Here is a 23,445-nt window from a genome sequence, read left to right on the forward strand (position 1 = left end):
CGTATGGGAGACGCGGCTACAAAAAAAGTCTGGGCCCCTGGGGAACATGAGTTGTAGGGCACCAACATTTTATGGACGAGCAGCAATAATTAAAGGTGGTGCACAATACACGGCAGGCTAAGTCATATGCTGTTACGTGTGAATTTGTTTCACATGACGGTGGCACAACTTAAGGGGATAAGGGGGGTGGGGGGAGAACACTAGCCTGAAAGTGGAAGGACGTCCCTCGCACTGGTCCCCAGCCTGGCTTCGCGACCACAATGAAGGCGAAGATATTCAAATGGAGCCATATAGACGCCTTAGACAAATTTTCAGTGAATGATAGACTGATCATGGAGCTGCTAGAGTAGCAGCTCCTTGGAATGATAAAAAACCGCAAAGTCAAGCCTTTTGAGATCAAACATTTCCTTAAAGGCATTGAAGGCTCGCCCGAACCGCGTGCGGCCATCTGAAAAAGTTAACTTTCTGTTGCTTGCAGGTGACGTTTTGTTCGTGTCGCTCCAAAATGCAGACAGTCACAATGGAACGTGATATCTTGTTATCTTTAGCTGGGCCTGAGATGTCCATCGCTGTATCGTTTGTACACTGTGCTGTGGGTATTGACCGCAGCTGTACGTACAGACTGTACACTAGTGTCTAATTACTGACGGTAGCAAGCTGTGTGTGTATTTTCTGGGATCGATGGTGTAATCTAACACTTCTGTTACACCTCACGGTTCGAAACTAGATCAGATAACCGGCATTAGACGTTTCTTTATGCGCGAGTCTTCACACCCTTTAACATTTTTATATGGCTACAGATGCTGAAGCAGTAGTGAAACAACAAAGAAAGGCAAAACCAACTCTTGCCCACACTAGGACACAAACAGCAATATAAAGCAGACCAAGGGCGTAGGAACCGGGGGGGCTGGGGGGCGCCAGCCCGCCCAGTGAAAAATGTGGAGGGGCGGAAGTATCATTCCGCCCCCCGCTCCGCATGTCAGAAAACCCCTTTTTCATTTCCAAATGAGAAAAAATCTCATTTGGAGCACCAAATTGTATCTAAGGCCAGGTGAAAATGCAAAATTATATACAAAATGGAGTGGGTGGGTTGAAGTGTGCTATATTGCACCAAATTGCATCTGAGGCCCCCTGGAAATGCAAAAAAAATCCAAAGGGGAGGGGGACACCCCCTCCCCTTAGACCCCTCCCCCAGGTCGGCCATCAGTCTTCAGCCCCCCCCCCCCACTCAAAAGTACCTTCCTACGCCACTGAAGCAGACAATCATCTCATTCCCATTGCAACAACGTATGTTATCACCATTCCTGAGTTGAATTCATGTTTCGTATCCTAGCAATTGTCAATTGGATATAGCCTACGCCTAGTTACTAATGTAGCATTTAAGTTACAACGATAACTTTAAAGCTATTCTAGTACTACCGGCCGTGGTTAACTTGTAGCTATGTTAAGCAGCAGTGGCGGAGCTAGGGGTTTTGGTCAGGAGGGGCGAGAATGGTCTGTAGGGGCGCTTTCGACACTATCTAAGCGGAGCGCCACCACAGGTTGGCGCGTAGCGTACCAAAATTTTTTGAGTAAAGATACTCCCTAGATCGCCGGAAATGACCCTTTCCAGGCCTGGCTAATTTGCAGATAAACGAAAAATGAATTGGTGTCATTGCCAAATTATACCAACAAAATGTGACAAATGTCAATATGTAGATGAGAGCGCAATCAAAAAAATTCAATAATCGCGAATAAGTAAAAAGTGGTAAAGAGCTGAAAAGGGCGCCAGCAGTCCATTTGAGTCCGTCAGGGGGGGGGGGGCATTCGCCCCCCCCCCCCTGACTGTGTGGACGCTCCGCCACTGTTAAGCAGGCCATATAGGATATACCGCTCATCATTCTCTGTCACTGACAGTGAAATGCCAATGGACAGACGCAGTCTGGCGGTGATCTAATAATGATCGATGAAAACTCCTACGGGTTGCATCCTACGGGTTGCATACTTGTGCAGTGAAAGGCCTGAGTATTATTACGTCCGTGCAGTACAGATTGAGCAGATAAAAACTGTCTCGTGCAACCAATTGTTTTTGTTTTTTACTTATGTTTTTATAAAACCATGGTTAAAAATGCCTTTTCGCTTTCCATTCCGCATTATTTAAAAATTTATTTTAAGAATTTCTTACAATCTGGAAAAAGGAATTGGGCACTTCATTGAGACTCTATAGTAGAGACTCTTTTGGGTGAGCTGTTGGTCTTCAAATATGCTGCAAGCGACAAGCCGGAAGTAGCTTATATATACTCAAGTTCTGTGTGCGTAACTGGGTACGTAATGGCAATTCACACGTACCAATATCTCTGAATGTGTACGAGATGGCAATTCATACAAAGTCGCATACCCTATATAGAATCTACCTCAATCCGCCCCGAGTGGAAAATGGAAAGTGCCAAAAAGCACAATGAGAACATCTTTTTGGTTAAGTTATCATTGGATGTTGAGGAGGATAAATGGAAGAGAACGTGGTGCAAAATTGGTAAAATTGAGGCAATTTTACGCCACATAAGACATTCGAAGAGGAACGTACGAAAATTGTTTACTACATTAGTACAGAGGAGTTTGTTTACAGAGTGACGAAAACTTCCGTCGGACTCTCATTGCAAAACAATCTACATGGTCATGATACGGAAAAGTAGAGTTGCTATGAATGGCCAATGTGCCAGCTATCCAGTGACGGGTTGCGTTTAGCGTTTTATTTATTTTTACGTATTATTATTATTTGTTTGCTGGTTAAACATAGAGGCATGTTGGAGTATTCCAATCCGAGGGGGGGGGGGGGGGGGAGATACCTACCTGTTGCTGGCTGCAGGGTGCAAGGAGACGTCAAGGGTGCAAACACTCTCAGTTGGGTATGCAACCCCCCCCCTTCCCCCTCCCGTGTCCGGTACGAAAAGCTTAAGTACGGTGCACTATTGTTGGATCTGCCATCATTTCGTGCAGCAATTTTAGTAGATTTAGAGGTAGAGACGACAAAACTCACATTGCGCCGAGGGAAACAATGAGTATACTCTTCTTGAATATATGTTAACGTTACACCACACATATGAATAACAATATATAAGCAAATATTTTTGACATTTAAAAAATATATAACTATGTAATTTTCTTATTTAATCTTTTATATTGAAACAAATGTCAGAACCTATAGCAATCTAGTTACATACATTCATGTTTCATATTTATGTAGTTAAGTTTGAACAACACGTTTATATGTAATATTAATATTAATATGTATATATATATATATATATATATATATATATATATATATATATATATATATACATATATATATATATACATATATATATATATATATATATATATATATATATATATATATACATATACATATACATATACATATATATATATATATATATATATATATATATATATATATATATATATATATAGGAATAACGGAAAAACTGTTAAACAACTATGCTGCATTTAGAGAAAGGCTGGATCTCGAGTGAGATACAATAATTGAATTAGGTAAGTGATTGGAAGTAAAACAGCCAATGTTTGGTTTTTGCAGAGCTTTCGAGCAAAACTAGCTCTTCTTCAGTGCATGATCACCGAAAGTGACAAGGAGTAGCAGGAATTGAAACTGTTTTATAGAGAAGATGTCGGCATGGTTGTAAAGGCAAAGCGACTTACTGATTTCTGCTGAATAGAGCAGAAGTTTTAGAAATTCGGATTATTTTAATCCGCGTCGGATTATTTTAATCCGATTCCGTCGTAATTGTAAAGGAATTGTTTTGGTTTATCTGGGACGGCAAATCGTTTCTGATGTTTAAACCGAATGGTGCCGTGGTCTTTAGGTTTAGTTCCCAGAAATTTTCTTTCGCTTTCCTAGATTTATCTGTCCAAGAATCGTTCTGGTCAATGGCAATAACACGCAAATTCTCAATTGAATGATTTTGGAGATTGAAGTGATTTGCAACAGGTTGGTTGATCTTTTTTGTTTTGATCGCCGATCTATGTTGTGTCATTCTCATTCTAAGAGTGTTTTTTGACTCTCCAATGTATTGTAAGTTACAAATATTGCAGTAGATGAGGTAAATGACATTTTTGGATAGGCAGTTAATTTTGTGCCGAATTTGGAACGTGCGTTTGGTTTGGTTGCTCTGAAAGGCCCCGGTCGAATCGACAAGTAAGCACGTTTTGCAATTTTGTGTACAGGGCGATGATCCTGTAGTTTCTGTTTTGCTTTCCCCTAATGGGGTGTCATCCCGAAAGGATGCCCGAACTAAGATATCCCGTAGGTTGCTGCGTCTTTTAAAAGCGATGACAGGTAATTCTGGGAATACTGATTTCAGGCGTTCGGTGCCTTGAAGTAGGTGAAAATTCTTCTGAATGATATAAGCCAGTGGTGGGAGACCAGGGTGGAATTCAGTAACCAATGGTACCCTTTTGGAACTGGTTTGACGAGTTTTGTACGTCAATGTTTCGGTACGGGGTTTGCTTTTAGCCTTTTTGATGGCATTTTCAATAGTACCCCGAAAATACTGTCTGTTTAGGAGGTGTTGTGACAGTTCTTTAGTGCGTGAATCAAAATCGACTTCAGAGGAGCAAATGCGTCGAATGCGCAACGCTTGACTGTACGGAATATTTCTGGTACAGTGACGTGGATGGCAACTGCTTGGTAAGAGGTAGTTGTGCTTGTTCGTAGGTTTATTGAACAAGTCTGTTTTGAGTGAACCATTTTGTAGGGTCACGGTGGTGTCCAGAAAGTGAACGCCATGCCCAGAAAAATCAGCAGTGAATTTGATAGTGTGATGAAACGAGTTTATGTCATCAATGAAGAGTTTTAGATTAGCCTCACCATGGGTCCATATCATAAAGATATCGTCAATGTAACGTAACCACGTGTGTGGTTTCAAGTTTTGTCGAGATAAAAATTCTTTCTCGAGGTTTCCCATAAAGATGTTGGCAAAAGACGGTGCCATTTTGGTACCCATTGCGGTGCCATGAATTTGGAGGTAGTGTTTGTTGCCAAATACCAGATTATTGTTGGTCAAGATAAGTTGCATTAATTCGGCCAATTCTTTCTTCGTGGGGGTTTTGCCACGTATCGGTTTGAATGCTTTTGTGCAGGCCGAAATGCCCTCTTCGTTAGGGATATTTGTGTATAACGAAGACACATCCAAGGTAACTAACAGAGAAGATAAGGGAAGATTTTTTATTTCCCCAATTTTCCGGATGAAATCCGTAGTGTCCTGCACATAGGACGGTAGGGCCGAAACGAGAGGTTGGATGAGGAGATCCACGAATTTGGAAATTTTTTCAGTCGCTGTGCCATTACCCGATATTATGGGCCTCCCGGGATTGCCTTCCTTGTGAATTTTAGGCAGAAAATAAAAGCGACCAGGTTTTGGGTCGTTTTCCAGGAGGTTTTGGCCTAACTTGCGGTCAATGGAACCGTTAGAGACTATCTTTTGGATGACTCTTTTCACGTTTTGTGTGATTTCTTGAGTTAGATCAGAATCCAGGAGTTTGTAGTGTTGAGGGTTGCCGAGTAGTCTGTTGGCTTCCTCTCTGTAGAATTGTTTGCCCATAGCGACAATTGCAGAACCCTTGTCGGCTGGCTTGATGACAATGTCATCGCGCTTCCGCAGTTCATGAATGGCCTGTCTCTCAGTTTTGTTGAGATTGTCGCGGAAGTATGGGGCGGAGGTGTGTGTTTTGACATCCTCTTCAATGGCCGAAATAAATGATTCAAGAGGCGCACAATGGGCCTTGGGTGGATTCCACGAGCTTTTTGGCTTAAAATTGGAATGCAAGTCGTTGGTTTCTTGCGTGGTGTTATTGCCATTTTCGTCGGCAAAAAATTCACGGAGACGTAAGCGTCGATAGAACAGATTTAGGTCAAGAGAAAGTTTCTGAGCGTTTATATATATATATATATATATATATATATATATATACAATGAAATGTTAATGAAATGGAGGTTAACGACAAAGGCAAACTGAATATAATTGAAATCGTAATGAGTTGGAAAATCAAGACCAATGAATATGCGGTTAGGGTGTCCGCATATAAAGAGGAGGCCCAGGTTCGAAGCCCGGTGGTGGCTGGAAGTTTGTGCAATGTTCTTGATTTTCCCATATATATATATATATATATATATATATATATATATATATATATATATATATATATATATATATATATATATATATATATATATATATATATATACATATATATATATATATATATATATATTTATATACACACACACACACTATAGTCACTACAAACCTATATAGGCCTACTAGATATAATTGCAAAAATAAAATGCTTACATTGGGGTAATGACACCGATATGTCAAATGTTATAATCAAAAATGGAACACGGTTAGCAAAAAATGGTCGTGTGGGAAATACTGAGCATCAAAAGGAAATACATTCCAAGCAATATTAAGACGAAAATTTCATATTCTGTATTTATGGATTCCCAGGGACACCATCTAATCGGAGCGCCACCATCAGTTGGTGCGTCGTGTATATCTTGTCAATTGATCGCAAAGGAGTCTATTATAGGTTTTTTCACTGACGGAACATTCAATAGGAGTAGAAACTGTTGCTTTTCCAGAGTCCGTCATATTGGTTTCACTTTCTGTAATAAACCAGTGTTGGTTCATCGGAAGAGTGTTTCTAATCGTAGTCATATTTCGGACACAAATCTCCAATTGACACTGATTGATCCAACCATCTCTGGATGTTAGAACGACTTTCACACATTAGTTCTAACTACAAACATAGTTACTAACTGTTTAGATAGAGAAGGATCCACTGTGCCTCATGCAACATGCATCTTTATTGTTTGACACACGAGAGGTCAGGTAAACCATTACCCATCCTTCATCTGCATGTCTCTTTATTATCGCTAATCTGCAAATCATTTGCAGTGTTCTGGATATCATCTACTTCCCGGCATGCACCATGCACGGCAGTTCGAGTCGTCAATTTCGCATCGTGGTTCCAGATTCGTTATTCTTGGTGGAGCTGTAGCTGTCTACATATGGCACACGGATCATTAGCTCTTTTCTGTACACAATATGTGGGAAATAGCGATTTTGCAGTTGAAAGTTGTAGACAAAGTAGACATATTACTTCGTCATAGCACATTACACCATCCGCCAACTATGCTCGGTTTATTTAATAGAGCAGCCATTTCGAGTCCAATAAATTCAGATCACTCTCAGCTCATGTCATTCAGTTTCGGTTCAATATCAAGTGGCAAGTTATTTGTCCAGCGTTGCGAACTCAAGCCAGTACATAGTAAAGCAGTTGTAATCACTCCTTGGCCTTTTGGCTAAGATCACGTGTATTATCTGTTCCCTTTCTAGGGTAATCGTTTTACACAACGATGATCACACATAGTCTATACTAATACTATACTATACTAAGACTAAATTCTATACTAATATTCATATTTTAATTTTATGTTAAATGAACTTTTTATAAATATTTATTTTTATACTGGAAATAAATCAACTAAAAATTCCGACGTTTTTATATAAAAATAAAACTTTTGCCATTCATTCGGGTGGTTTATCTCGACACATCGCATTTTATGCCCAAAATATGACATTTTGGGCATGAGTGATTTCGAGACAAAAATATGTTTTACCACAATATTTTCGGCACGTTAACCCGAAATCTAGACGTTCTATAGTCGACGCTACATCTCGAAAATGTGATGTTTTATCTCACAATTTTATAATCGTATAATCTCAAAATTTCAACATTTGATCATCAAAACTGTTATTTAGTTTTGACAGAAATCTTGATTTTTCAGGTACTACTACTGACATAAAACTACGATATTTCAGCTGATTATAAGAGTGAAAATAGATTAATTGCTTTTAGAGCGGCTGCGTCAGCCGTCAGCCGTCAGCGTCCATTAGTGTTTAAACTTGACTTTAAAATTTTGATAGCGAAGGTAAATGATACTGCCAAAAATGATTTTATAAGAGTAAGTACGAATATTTCTAAAAATGAAAATCATCGACTTCACATGAATGGACATCTCTATTGAAAACTACTAACTATAATCTACGAAACTACAAGACAATAATTCCCAAAACAGAATATGTGCTTACAAAAATTCATTTGTATACCAAGCTGCTATATATATTCAAAATGGCAAAGTTAAACCTTTATTGTAATTTTATTAATCAGTAAATGCGTTTTAATATGTAGTTTTCTATACAAATATTCATATTTTAATTTTATGTTAAATGAACTTTTTACTACTTCATCTTCAATTTTCGAAATGTACATTTTGAATTTTGATATCCTTTTTATAAATATTTATTTTTATACTGGAAATAAATCAACTAAAAATTCCGACGTTTTTATATAAAAATAAAACTTTTGCTATTCATTCGGGTGGTTTATCTCGACACATCGCATTTTATGCCCAAAATATGACATTTTGGGCATGAGTGATTTCGAGACAAAAATATGTTTTACCACAATATTTTCGGCACGTTAACCCGAAATCTAGACGTTTTATCGTCGACGCTACATCTCGAAAATGTGATGTTTTATCTCACAATTTTATAATCGTATGATCTCAAAATTTCAACATTTGATATTCAAAACTGTTATATAGTTTTGGCAGAAATCTTGACTTTTCAGAGACTACTACTGACATAAAACTACGACATTCCGGGTGATTATGAGAATGAAAATAGATTAATTGCTTTTAGAGCGGCGCCAGCATCCATTAGTATCCATGAGGAATTTTCGTTTGGGAAGTTATAGAGTTGTTGCGTTTTTTAGGCTTTGTCGGGACACAGATTTTTGTCGTGCAAGCCCCACCCAAGACTTCGAAACTTATTGAGGCCCCTGCGTGGCAACTTCCTTCAAACACAAACCATTGTACACACACAACATATGTATTTAACGTGGGGCAAATTGGCTACGTGTCCGTAGACCTTCAAAAGGACTTACGCTTGCTAAGCCTGCAGTATCAATGAGATTCCAGCACGACGATCTTCCTGTGATTAATTACTACTGCTAAGTGAAACTGTTACGCATTTCATCGACTCCGGACCGTGAAGCAATTCAAGCCAAGCATTTATCGTTTCGGATAACACTAGCACCCTTCGTGACCGGCACGTCAACGTGGCGACCACTTCGGCGTCTCGAAACCACCGGCGGACCGGTTCCGTGACGGTAAACCGATTGCCCAATCCGCCTCTGATTCGAACTTAATCGTTACTATGTCAATTAAGCGCCAAAGACAGTATCATCTGTCTCAGACTGAAATAAACAAACTAATTAACATTAATTAAATATACCGACAGACGCGTCGCAGTTTTACTCGAACACATTAAACTCGTAGATCATTTGACTTCAGTTAAACAAATGGCTCGACTTCATCCAAGTGGTGTGTCGTGTCGTGTCGTGTCGTGTCGTGTCGTGTCGTGTCGTGTCGTGTCGTGTCGTGTCGTGCGACTCGATTCTTCACGATTCCTTAGACTTAGGAAGTATCTTAATTTATATAGACTATTCTGTTGTGCTAAAACACGACAGGATATAAACTCACGATAACTTAAGCCTCCTCTAGAAATAATTTGGACTTGTTACTTATAGGTTTGACCCTGGGTATACTTCGTTAGTGCTTATGCGTAGAAGTTTAAAACAATAGTTAATTCAGGAATGACACATATTATCGAAGTGCAGCATTGTAGCCTACATCACACATTGCGTGAGATACAGTACGAATTAAAGGCAAGCGATACTCCATGTAATGAACAAAGCACACATACATTGCCTTATCATTTACTTTTCCAATTGGATGATTATGTCGCCTAGCCACATATTAACTTAGATATGGAACCAATCAGTTTATTTTGATTGCTACCATCAGATAGCCTATACTTGCATGGTAGATCATTCTACCTTCTAAGTCCTGTGAAACCAACCATAATAAGTCAAAGCATGGATACTTGCAGTTGGAATACTTACCATTTAAGAAAAACAATATAGCTTAAATCAATACCGACTGCATCGAACCATTGACGAAAGCGTGTAATACATATTTGATTTACTGCCCTACAGTGACTTTTATCCAAATTTTGTCATTTTTAAGGTATCCCCCGTTTTCAACGTCTTGCTGGGATGCAAACATTGGGCAACCGGATGCTATGTTGCTCTCTCTTGTCGGTTTCTTAAAGGATGAGCTGTTTGGGTCGGGTCTAAAAGCGTCGGTGAGAGGGTCACCACCGTTTTGGTGCAACAGGCTGAATTGAACCCTCAAACCGAACGGCCATTTTAGGATATCATCGAATTTCCCCTTCTTGATCGCGAAGAAGACAGACAGATGAGTCTGTTTACCGACTCCGTCGCCATTAAGGTAAACACGCGCGCACATCAGGTAACCATGGGGGTCGCTGTAGAAACCCTCGGAGTAGAAAGAGGTTCGGAGGCCAGATATAGCTTCTTGTTTCTTCTCTTTGTAACCGTTAATCTCCCACAAAAGAACCCCGTTACGCGAAACTTCAAACGCCGTCCAAAACCCTGCTAAGGTAGCATCGTGCATTGCCAACTTCGTCTCAACTTGTACCAAGTCTTTCCTCAGCTCTCGCGTCAATCTTAGGACCTCCTTTAATAACTTTTCCAGATCATTCACCTCGCTGCCTTTCTTTTCCAATAACTCTTGAAGTTGGATCAAAACCTGACATTGAGCTTTGGTCGACTCTCGAGTGGCACAGAGACCTCGAAGTAATGTCTTCATGGAATTTGGAATTAATGTGTTGAACGCCTCACTCCTCCCGTTTTCCTGTTTTCAATTAAGATCGTAAATAAAATAATAAACTCTAGTAAAATTAGATCATCAATCAGAAATTTAAATAAAGTATAATTTCAATATCAACATCCACAATAAGCTGCATTTCGTAAAATGATCGATGGCGAATGTACAGGCTCGGAGGATGGTGGTAATGTATCAGAATTTTCACATGTGTTCTATTTAAGAGTATATGTCTCAGCGTAGCGATAATACATAGGAAACTAACCTACAAAGTAGGAATACCGAACAGAATCTAACCTTGCAATGAAGTCAATTTGATCGAATAATGTTCGACATTTTATCGAGTCGGAACACATTACACTTCTGGCCTGTTAATTATGACTACGGTTGTATGAACAAATATTACATGTTTTATTTGGAGCAGAAGGGCCCGGCTCCGGGGCAAGGAATTATTTGCCCCACCCCCACCCCTATATCCTTACCTTCACTTCGATAATAAAATGTTCTGTTGTGGAATGTTATATTAAGTCGGGGAAGAGTTTAGACCATTCTTTCCGGCCGGGCCCCCATTCATCAAGGGTCGCATGCCTCTTCCTAAATCATTCGAGGGTAACGTATAATTCCCCCTCCCCCACCCTTGAAATTCGGCGAATTTCACTGTGGGAGATGGACACAGAAAACGGGGGATAAGTTAGGTATTGAGACTATGCGATCATCCGTTAACGCACATTCCATTGAAGTGAAAACGAAATTTAGACATTTGTCCCTATATACTAGTTAGTATCTTACCGTTATAGTCAGCTTCGAAAGATCTGTATAAATGCTGGTCAGCTGCAAGAATAAGAGAATGATTATAAATTTTTAAATTTATATATATATATATATATATATATATATAAGATAAGATATAATAAGATTCACTTTATTAAACCCATTTCGGGTAATTAAATGCTCGATGTACAGAATAAGATGGATATAACATTAAAATACAGCACATGGAAATTGACTCACATAAAACAATAAGACAATAAAATTACAAAGTCCAACAATGGCAAGACTAAGTATGACAAAAACAGTGAAGGTGTAACCAGAGGGCAAGAACACTAGCGATTGTAATTTTGATTATGGATTCTGATGCACTGTGGGACGAATGAGGAGAGGTGACGATTGGTTTTGGCTGTCGGCAGCCTCATCCTCCCGCTCCGAGGAATCACTGCATTCTGAAATTGTCCATGCAGTGGGTGGTCGGCATCATCCAAAATCATGTCTAATTTATGTTGGAGTAGATGGGTATAACTTGATGAGTAAGAGGGTTGGCTGTTGCCAATTATGCGGCCCGCCTGACGGATTAAAGAGTCTATACGGTTCTGATCTTCCTTTCTCGCATTCCCGCCCCAAGAAATCAAATTGTATTTCCATACCCCACAAATGGTGGAAGTATAAAACATAGTCAGAATACGTTCATCAATTTGAAAAGTTTTCATTTTACGCAGGCAGTGCATTCTAGAGTAAAGTTTCTTAAGTGTGGCATCAACATGGCTATGCCAGGACAAGGAGTTATCCAGTACAACCCCTAGGTATGTATAGTGATCCACCCGCTCAACATCATGGGCTTTAATACGGACAGGACTCGGGATAAACCCATACTTACGGAAATCTATTACCATTTCCTTTGTTTTATTAACATTTAAAACCAGGAAATTGCTCTCACAATATTTCTCAAAATCTCTGATTTGCTCAACATACTGGGTGTCATCATCTTTCGTCATCAACCCAATCAGGGCAGTGTCATCTGCAAATTTGACGAGAGAACAACTCTCGGCAGATGACCTGGCATCTGCTGTGTAGAGAGTGAAAAGGAATGGGGCCATAACAGTACCCTGGGGTGCTCCTGTATTCGAGAAGATGACGTCAGAATTACAACCCGATGACCTTATGGAAACATACTGGGGCCTGTTTGTGAGGTAGTTAAGTATCCAATTAATAAAATCACATTGCACATTCATTTCCAGAAGTGTGTTGGCAAGGATATGGGGCTGTATAGTATTGAAGGCTGACGAAAGTCAAAGAACAGTATACGGACTGAGTTACCCAAGGTGGTGTGCCCTACATGAGAATACAGTGACTCTAGACTATATAGGATTGCATCTTCTGTACTCCGGTTCGACCTATAGGCGAATTGCATGGGGTCTAGAAACTCATCAACCATTGGTTTTAGATGCCTCAGGACCAGACGTTCACACGTTTTCATTGCCACTGAAGTCAGAGCAACAGGTCGTAGGTCATTCATGCACGCAATACTGTTTTTCTTAGGGATCGGAATGATACACGACCTTTTCCAAAGTGTCGGTACTGTCTGAGTATTAAATGACATGTTAAAAATAACTGCAAATATGTTACACAATTGATTTGAACAAAGTTTGAGAACACGGGGTAGTAATCCATCTGGGCCATCTGCTTTTGATACGTTTAGTTTAGAAAATTCAATACGCACTTCATCTGCATGCAGTAACAGTTAAAAACTGCTCAGGATACGACTGCATAGATAACATTTCCCGTAACTCACCAATCTCATGTGAAAAATCTAGGTGATCAAACCGATTGTAAAAAACATTAAGCTCATTTGCATATTCACGGGAAGTGTTTGGGAGTTTATCAGTCGATCTATTGTCTTTCATGTAGCAACTCATCAGTCGTATACCCGCCCAAACCTCTTTCATATTATTTCCAGTAAAGTGACTGTCTATTTTACACTTGTATAAGTCCTTTCCTTTCTTTATTGCCCTGTCAAGTTCTTTTTGCACAGCCCTCAGCTCATCTCGGTTGTTTTGCCCGAAAATCTTCTTCTTTTTGTTGATGATCGTTTTAACCTCCTTGGTAATCCAGGGCTTGTTGTTGGCATACACCTTGATCTGTTTATCCGGCACCGTACAGTCAACACAGAAATTAACGTAATCCGTGATTGTTTGGGTGAGCTCGTCGATGTCCTATGAAGCGTCGATGAATACGTCCCAATCAGTGAGATCCAGCGAAGCTTGTAGATCCTCGATGGCCGCGGGGCTCCATTGTTTGACGGTAAGTAGCTTTTGTGTCTGTCTCTGAACAATAGGTCGGTACGCTGGTTGCAACAGGATCATGTCATGATCAGATCTTCCCAGTTTGGTAATCGGTTTAGCTGTATAAGCCCCCTTCACGTTTGAAAAACAGAGGTCCAGGATTGCGGCATCTCGTGTTGGGCATTGTACGTGTTGATATATATATATATATATATATATATATATATATATATATATATATATATATATATATATATATATATAATAGAAAGATGTCAACTTAAGTTGGTGTTTGATATTTAACTATGCCATATATCAAAAAATAATGGTATACTTACAATCTCGTCGGAAGAGTTGAATGATCTGTAGATAAATTAATAAAAGAAGTATAGATGATTTCAAAAGTTAAGTTGAGGTTGCACATTTGATAATAGCTGCCTGCAAAGAACTGTTTGGTTAGAGCAGGCTTCGTCGACGAGAATGGTTCAATCCATATTTCACTCTCAACCAGTGTTAAAAATTAGACATTGGCCACTGGCCATATCATGGATGGGAAAAACAATTTGAAGCGGCCTTCCCAGTGGCTAATTTCTAATTTACTTGGTGTGCAACATCATAATTTTGCATACGATTGTGCAATCATGATCATCGCTCAAAAAATCACTGCTTGAGCTATTTTTATGGAGAGAATGTCGGATGCATTTATTATCATAAAAGACGCCATAAAAGACGTTTGAACATTTACCCCCTAATAATACTTAAGTGAAATGCATTCCACTAAAGTGAAATGCCATATGACTAAAGTTGAATTCTAGTTTACCAAGTGGAATTCTATATAGCTTAGGTAGAATTCTATTTCACTTAATTAAGTAAAAAATAAAAGCCATTTCACTTAAGTAGAATTCAATTTTAATTGAGGAAATTGGACGATATTGGCGGCCTCTATTTTACTTAAGTAGAATACAATTCGACTTCAGTAAATGAATACAGTTATGAACGGACAGGACAATACACCTGCCCGCGCATGCGTCTCACTGAATATACTGGTTTGGATGAACAAAAGCGATGTTATGGCCTGATTTTTAATCCCTCGTACTCTTCGAAAGGCCCAAAATTCAGGTAAGAATTTCACATTGAAATGATTATTTACTATAAAATAGTAGTTAAAATATGTAGTAGTAAAATATGGGGTAAATGTTAAAACGGCTTGCCATACGCACTGCTGCGGAAACTTTATTTGAAAAAGAAAGAGGAACTATATAGTCAGATATATTTCGTAATGCCGTCGGTAAAGGTGCTAGGCATACAGTATATTGTCGTCCAGCATACATCCTAATATACCGTCATGAACGGAAAGGGCAATACACCCGCCAGCGCATGCGTACCAATATACTGGTTTGGATGAACACAAGCGATGTTATGGCCTGATTTTTTTCAATTCATTGTACTCTGCGAACGGCCCAAAAATTCAGGTAAGAATTTCCCATTGTAATGATTATTTACTATATAATAGAAGTAAACTAAATGTTTAGACGGTCGACATCCGATGCATAATGAGGTTTTCACGTCACCATTTTATTCAATTTTGAACAGTAGGCCTACGATATAGTTCATCTTTGACGTATATAAGATGTTACGGAAACCACACATGTTGGCTATGTCGTAATCTAAACATGTCTCTTCATCACCACCGTAGGACAGTACAAAAGTTCATCCCTCGTTCGAAGTGGAATATTCTATTTCCCCGCCTTTATCTTGTTTGCAATGAAAACATGATCATGAGGTTCTGTTACCATAGGCCTATAGATGATCATGCACTATTATGCATAGCATAAACGCTCTAATACTGCAGATAGTAACGTTTACATTAGTGGCAAGTTCTGCTGAATCAGACTAAAATGGTCAAGGTTTAAAACACTGTAATGGCAAAAACTTTGCAGACTTGATGAAATACACTAGATCAATTACCGATCATGTAGTTTAGCCTGAGTAACATGTTTTTTTTTTCCTGAGGAAACTCAACTTTGTATCTTTATATCTATACACCTTTACCATTATCAAGTCAACGTTTTGTCACAAAAATGGCTATTACCAAAATTAATAAGGGTCGTATTACTTTCTGAGACACAAATCGCGCTGCTGGCGTACCAGCATTTTGACTATGGGTTCTTTGTCAGTTTAATATCGTTATATATCTCTGTTACATGTACTAGCCGTTGAGTTCTATACTAATTATAATATAAAGGTATATTAAATGTACGTCATGTCGAGATTGCGCCATACGTATGGGGTAATCCCCGTTTCGTAAACGTACAGTATAGTTGATAAGCAACATCTCGTAAAATGTTGCATTCATTACGGGTTTGATATATGCTCGCTCTCTGAATTATTTAATTGAGGTCCGATTTTAAAGTCGAACCGAATAATGAATTACTGACCAGTTATTTGCGCACACCCCCCCCCCCCCCCAATGTTACAGTCCTTATCACGCAATTGCGTGCATGTTTTTGTGATTTTCAGTATTCCTTCATTTAATTGGAGTTCTGTCACATTTATAATACAATTGATCATAACATGCAAATAAGAACCTTCGAAACTTTCTGTTTTGTACAAGTATCCGTAATGTTGACACGTGAGCTATTTACCGACGTGGGTGTACAATTCTTGATTCTTGATTAACCTATAGCCTAGACACACCTTGCGACGTTTTGCGACGCTTTTCGCGGATGATGTTACAGACTGTCGTTCAAGGTATCATTGTAAGTGTATTTAAAAAATGCAATGATCGTTTCATCATTTCGAATTTGATCATAGCATTTTATTTAAATAAACAAAGTTTTAATGCAAATATTCTCTGCAGTATATATATATATATATATATATATTTATTTATATATAATGCATATATATGTATGTATATATATGCATACATATATATGCATTATATATTCATTATATATTCATTTTGCAATAAGTGAAACCAACAATTGTGAATGTGCTGTATCTCCTTAATGACACCGTTGACAAAAGGCATCGACTGTTTAAATGAATATACGGCAAGTGTCATACATAATATACAGAAGTAACAAAGGCATGAATTATACAAAGGCCGAGGTATCGATGTAGACGTAGTTATACCTGGTGCATCATGTAAATAGCCCGGCTATGTACATGATATATGATCATGACCTATCTTAAACATGACTAGGCCTTTTCGAAATGAAATCAGACGTAACGTTGTCTCATGTATAACATAGCTATTGGCAATGTACGGTTTGATCACACGCTAATGATGTACATGGATAAAATCCTGTTTATAGGTATTGTGGATATGACATATATCAGACTATGCAGTTGCTGTAAAAGACATTAAATGTAAAATTTGAGGAGCGATGTCATTAAATTACAGCATGACATTATTTCATTAGAGCCGTGACGTCGTTATTCTATATTTAAGTCGGCGGCATTCTTCCTAAGTTAAGTTGACACAACCACTTTAAATTTACAACAAACATAAACCTTCCCTTTATCGGTTTCCCGTTACTGCCAGACACAGTTATTTCGCAATCTTGTCAAGCTTTCACAATTCGGGTTTTCCTAATTTCAACATAATGATAACGAAAAACAGTACGGAAGCGTAGAAGGACATCACGTTTAGGATATACACACATTACAGAATAGTACTATCTGTAAAATACCGTTTTTGCGCATTAAGTACTTGGTAATAAGTGTTCCTTATTATACACCCTTGTAGTTTTCAGCCATACCTTTCGTTGGAGTGTCATTTGTAGTAATGTTTAATTATGTAGCCTATGAGTATTACATGTAAGCAGCTTAGCAAGTCACCGGGCTATTTTGTTTCTTACAAAAGTCCGTACATCATTTTTATACGAGCACTGGGTGAAGAGTTTAAGCCTAGTTCCTTATGAGTGTTTTAAACACACTCTATATAATAGTTGTAAAGGGTCCAGAGTTTAGTTCCCTGTCAGTTCAATGACTCGTAACGACGTATTGCGACGCTTGCCTGGCACGTGTATAGTTAATGATTGTAAGTATTCATTTCAAAATTGCATTTCAAGTTACATTCCTTCTAGTTAAAAATTATTCCAATAAATAGATTGTTGAAACATCGGGTATTCCCTATCACTGTAATACTTCAATAGCAGAACAGCGAGTCCAAGGAATATTTTTTGTAACGTCTGAACTTATTTATCCAAACTTCACGTTTGGAGTCCTTCCTAAAGATTCTCAGAATGGTGACATCCCTATGTTCCGACGTCTCTATGTTCCGACGTCTCAATGTTCCGACGTCTCTATGTTCCGACAAAAAGAAAAAATCGGAGCAATTTTTTTTTATCCAAAAATTTGTTTGTACCAAAAAAGTAGTGTAGTGGCCCCAATAATTTTGTGACCAAATTCTTTTTGGGACTTATTTTTTTTGGACCAACATTTTTTTCGGACCAAATTTGTTGAGACAACATATTTTTCATGGAAAAAAATGTGACCCAATGTTTATTATGACCCAAACAGTGCTTTTTTTATACTCAAAATTTTTGGGACCAAAATCGTTTTTGGCCAAATCAGTTGTGTATAGATTTAGAAGATGGGAAGAAAATTTTGGTCCCAAAAGATTTGGTCCAAAAAACTGTTGGTCACAAAAATATTGGGGTCTGAAACTTGTTTACTTGGTGCAAACGAGTTTTTGGCTAAAAAAATTGTCCCAAATTATTTCTTTATGTCGGAACATAGAGACGTCGGAACATAGAGACGTCGGAACGTAGAGATGTAACCCTCAGAATAGTTGTCTGACCTACACAAAAACAATAAGGCTGTTATTACGCCCTAAGGTGGATACAGGGTGTCAGACGTATAAAATGTTCCCTGTTGCCCTCAAATGGCCTTGACCTAGCTCCACACTAGGGTTCTTGTCATCACTAAAGTGGATTGAAATGCCAGGTATGAAGTTCATCCGCCATGTTTGCATGGGTTATCGTTCTTATATACAAGGTTCTATTCATACATTAAACCGCCATCACTGTGCATCGCTGTAAGCCAGCAAAAACAAATGAATTTAGCGTTTTTTTTTTATATCTCGCCGAACTGTGGTCGAAATTCATGTTATCAGCATTTACCTTAGTTGCTTTGTCGGGGAAGTGGATAACCAGTGTATCCTATGGTTGCCAAGCCGCAGGGTTTTAACGTCTAAACAGGATGTAAATAGTTAAACGTGTACCCGAAAACTCCTACGATGAACGACGTAATGCAGATTGTTATAGCTAATGACAGAGAGCTTGCAAGTTGCTGTTGAGAAAAGCTAACCATGGCCAGATCAAAATGGACAGCCTGACTCATCAGTTCCCTTCACAATATAGCATATTTTAGGCAGATAACATCTACACTTTAAAGTAAACAACTCTATCCTTGAAATCTGCCTTGCATATTAAAACTTGTAAATCTAGAACTTGAAGTTTTGAACTGGTAATTGCATGCCGCAGTTACCTCTCATTTAAGGAAGGTTAAATACCAGCATTGGGATATTTTAACCCCTATTTCTTAAGACAACACATAGTAGTGTGAACGAAACTATGATTCTATAAATACTTGATTTAATCCACAACACGCGTACGAAACGTATATGGCAAGCCAATTGCTCAATAGATCGAAAAACATGGATTATTCGTCGAAAACCATGTTTATCGACCGACCGATAAACCATGTTTTTCGATCGAAAACCCATGTTTATCGACGGATAAACATGGATTTTCGATTGATAAAAGCGGTTTATCTGCGAAAATCCATGTTTATTGCTTGAAAATGATGGATTATCGCTGATAAACATGGTTTTTCGGCGATAAACAAGGTTTTTAAGTCGAAAAACAAGGTTCATCGGCCACAAACTGTGTTTCAAGCGATAAACATGGTTTGTATGTGACAATCCATGTTTATCTGCGATAATCCATGTGTTTCAAGAGATAAACATGGTTTTTCGAGCGATAATTAAGGTTTATCGCTGATAAACCAGGTTTCTCGTCGATAAACCATGTTATCGCGTAAAACAGCTACGGTCTCGCACAATCCGCACATGGACAAGTGCGGAATAATAATCGGCAACGCACAGGCTTAGTATATGGTCATCGATCTGACACCGGTCTCACGAGACAAGCTATATCCACACCGGTAACAGGGGCCATATTTCGTTGTTCCTAATTATGGAGAGGGCCGGGACCTAACGAAGTTTGGGTACGGCTTGCCCACATGCGGCTTCGGGAACCAAAGATTGATCATATATATACTAACATAACGTGTAGAGTTTTGGAAGTAGTTCCGGTAAATTTTCATCAGTCGCCAAATATAAAAAACATGATTTATTGACGAAAAACTATGCTTGTCGGTCGATATACATGGTTTATCTCCGATAAACATGGATTTTCGGCAAAAAAACATGGTTTATCGGTCTAAAAACCATGTTTATCGGCGATAAACATGGTTTATCGCCAATGAACCAAGTTTATATCTGTCGAAAAACATGGTTTATTGCCGATACTGAACCTGGTTTATCGTCGATAAACATGGATTTTCGAGAGATAAACTTGGATTATCGAAACAACTTGAATATCTAATGAAAATCCCCATAACCATGGTTTATCGGTCGATAAACATGGTTTTTCGACCGAAAATCCATGTTTTTCGATTTATTGAGCTTTTACGTCTTGCTTTCCTGTATATCTAGCTCGTGCAATTAGTTACCGTCCATGCTAAGCTTATAATTAACGGTTGACCAAAATAATGCGTAGATCGTTCTGGATTGAGTCCGTTTTGTATATCGCATCAGATGAATCAGCCGGTGTAAGGTTGCGACACTTTGCGACACTAAAAGCTATTTCAAAGTGCACCTCATTGTCGGGCTTTCCCTTCCCAACATACCTCTGGATGTACAATTGAATCGTCAGGAATGAATCCACATCGAAACATTAATGATCGGTCTCTTACTTGCTCAATTTCAGGTCTGATTATAGGTGAAACATCATCACCTACGAGTTATACTTTGACTATAGTAAGTCTCCACACCGTCGAAGATCTGATGTGTTCATCACAATGCGTTGATTCAACGTATAATAGCCTTTATCAGCGAGATGTCCTTAGAATTTGTCTCATCTCACTAGTCTTTTTTACCTCCTTTGACAGTCCTGTTTCTTAAGCCAACTGGCATATAGTAAACTGTGTTTAAGTTGGTCCGGCAAAGTTCCTTCTCAGCACTTTCTTCTATTTGAGTATTTATTTGACGAGTATCTACAAGACGATCACCATATAGGCCTATAAAAAAAACTAGGGAATCCTTGGTATATCAAGGGCTGTATGTACTGGGGGATTGAATAGCGGTGCATGACCAGTGACTACGTAGTTTGGTGTGAACCCTGTCTGCATGTATGTAGTTGGATGTAGCGGAGTATAATATATATATATTTACGCATACTTTCCAACAGTGTGATACAAGGTGTACTTCAGTTCGTCTTATGCCCCTGTCACACTTCTGCGGTTTGGGCCAAGGAAGCGCTACGATTCTCTTCCGCGACTATCCGTGGTTCATCCGTAGTACATCCGTAACGAACCCGTAGCAAAACCGCGGTAGTCCGTGGTGGACCGTAGCGCTTCCGTATCCTCGTTTCTTCCGCAGCCCGAATTTTGAAATGTTCAAAAATTATTTTGAAATGTTCAAAAATCCATCGCTTGCCGCGGGCAACCGTAGCACAACCATAGGTTGCCTTATCACAACCGTGGCGACCGTAGCACAACCGTAGAATTTCCGCCAATGACCGTAGCCAGGAATGCACTACGGGGATGCTACGGATATGCTACGGTCATATCACGGTGTCCACGGTATCACTGCCGATTTGCTACGGATATACCATGGATGTGCTACGGATATGCCATGGATATGACACGACAGTGTCTTGGTACCTGCGGTTATACTACGGGCACGCTGCGCCTGTGTTTCTGATGTTTCGGATATACTACGTTTGTACCACGGTATCTACGGTTTCGCTACGGTCTTACAAACTACACACATGTTTTTGCATGCTACCACGTTTCCAACATAACATAGTAGTAGTAGTAGTAAGTTGAGTCTCGTCTATCCGACATGCTCAGTGATTAACCCCCGCCACGTATCACGATCTTGCCCAAGGTTCATTGCTTCCTAGAAATTATTAATGTTAACGTCCTTAAATTGCGACTTTATTTTTCCCAAGCAAGGTAGTCACGGGCCTTCCTACTGGTTTAGCAGTATGTCTCAATGCTTCTCTTAAAGCAACCTTTGCTGGAGCGTCCTCCTGGAGTCTTGCTACATGACCAAAAAATCTCAATCTTCTATGTGCGACTATGAATGACCAAGGTGTTTGGTTTGTTTCATTGATAACCAATTGTTATTGGTCCATCTAATGTTGAGAATATTACGATGTAGTCTCCTTTGAAAAGTGTCAATTTGCGATCAAGATCCTTCGTTGTGCCCCACAGTTCGCAATTGTACAAACAAATACTCTTTAATAAAGCCTCAAAAATCCTAAGCTTAATGTTTCGGCTTAGGTTTTTGCTATCGAAAATACTTGACAGTGTGTTGAAAGCACCGTTGGTTATACCAATTCTTCGGTTAATATCTTCTTCGGTCCTCAGAAAGCTTCCAACATATTTACACTTCTTCCAACTTTCATTTCCTTTTCTTGTGATTGAAAATTTCTCAGTTTTTGTGCAGTTGATTTTCATAACATCGCCTGTATTAAATAGCTAGTCAATCGCCATTCCACGCGGAGACTCGACGCACTACACATGATGCTTCTCATATTGCTCATATATCACCCTTCGTTATAACCAGTTCCTTACCCAAATGGTTCTTTTCTTTCTTGGGTATTTCGCTTTCTTCAAAACTGAAAGTAGACTGCCGCTAAGAGCATTGCTTCTTCTTCCTCCAAGAATTTTTCAGGCAGTTCTTTACTCGTAGACATGATGTAGATTTGGCTTCGTGGGGTGAATGTGTAGGTGTGAATAACAACAACGTAGACCTAAGTGACTGTGCCTATAATGGTATCTACAAGTGGAATAAATGTCATATCATAATCCCATAGACCATGGGACCATAGTTCATCCGTAGCCACCGTAGCCTGCCCGTTGCTTGCCCGCAGCGCTTCCATTGATGCCGTAGTACAACCGTTGTGAGACCGTTACATAACCGTGACATTCCGCAGCGATTCCGTAGCATTTCCTAACTACATCCGTTTCTTTTCCTTGGCTCTTCCGTAGAGGCCGTAACAATCCCTCAGTGCAACCGTAGAACGTGTACATCCACGACCAAAATACGTCTGTTGTGCTACGGTTCCCAACCGTAGCGCTTCCGCGGCCCAAACCGCAAAAGTGTGACAGGGCATAATAATTCCATATATCTGGCGCAGCTGGTTGATTATACTTGACTCCTCTCTATAACGGTCTTGGTCTTTGTGTGCGCCTTTTGGTACAACAAAGCTACCGAACCAGAGTCGCACAAGTTCCACACCAACAGTACGAGTCGTGTGATCTCTTGTTGT

At 39.2% G+C, this 23,445-nt stretch overlaps 1 protein-coding gene across 1 annotated transcript in view; it reads right to left on the reverse strand.

Moving 5' to 3' along the window:
• Positions 1–8,064: 8,064 nt before the first annotated feature.
• LOC139964381 (TNF receptor-associated factor 3-like) overlaps positions 8,065–23,445 on the reverse strand; it is a 29,659-nt gene continuing 14,278 nt past the window's right edge. The window contains exons 4-6 of the mRNA XM_071965959.1: positions 14,209–14,233; positions 11,604–11,645; positions 8,065–10,844 (exon numbers count right to left, since the gene is read on the reverse strand). Of these exons, the coding sequence (XP_071822060.1) occupies positions 10,110–10,844; positions 11,604–11,645; positions 14,209–14,233 (802 nt within the window). The 3' untranslated portion in view covers positions 8,065–10,109. The remainder of the gene's footprint in view (positions 10,845–11,603; positions 11,646–14,208; positions 14,234–23,445) is intronic.

The sequence above is a fragment of the Apostichopus japonicus genome, chromosome 22 (genome assembly GCF_037975245.1).
Source record: "Apostichopus japonicus isolate 1M-3 chromosome 22, ASM3797524v1, whole genome shotgun sequence".
Taxonomy (NCBI): Eukaryota; Metazoa; Echinodermata; class Holothuroidea; order Aspidochirotida; family Stichopodidae; genus Apostichopus; species Apostichopus japonicus.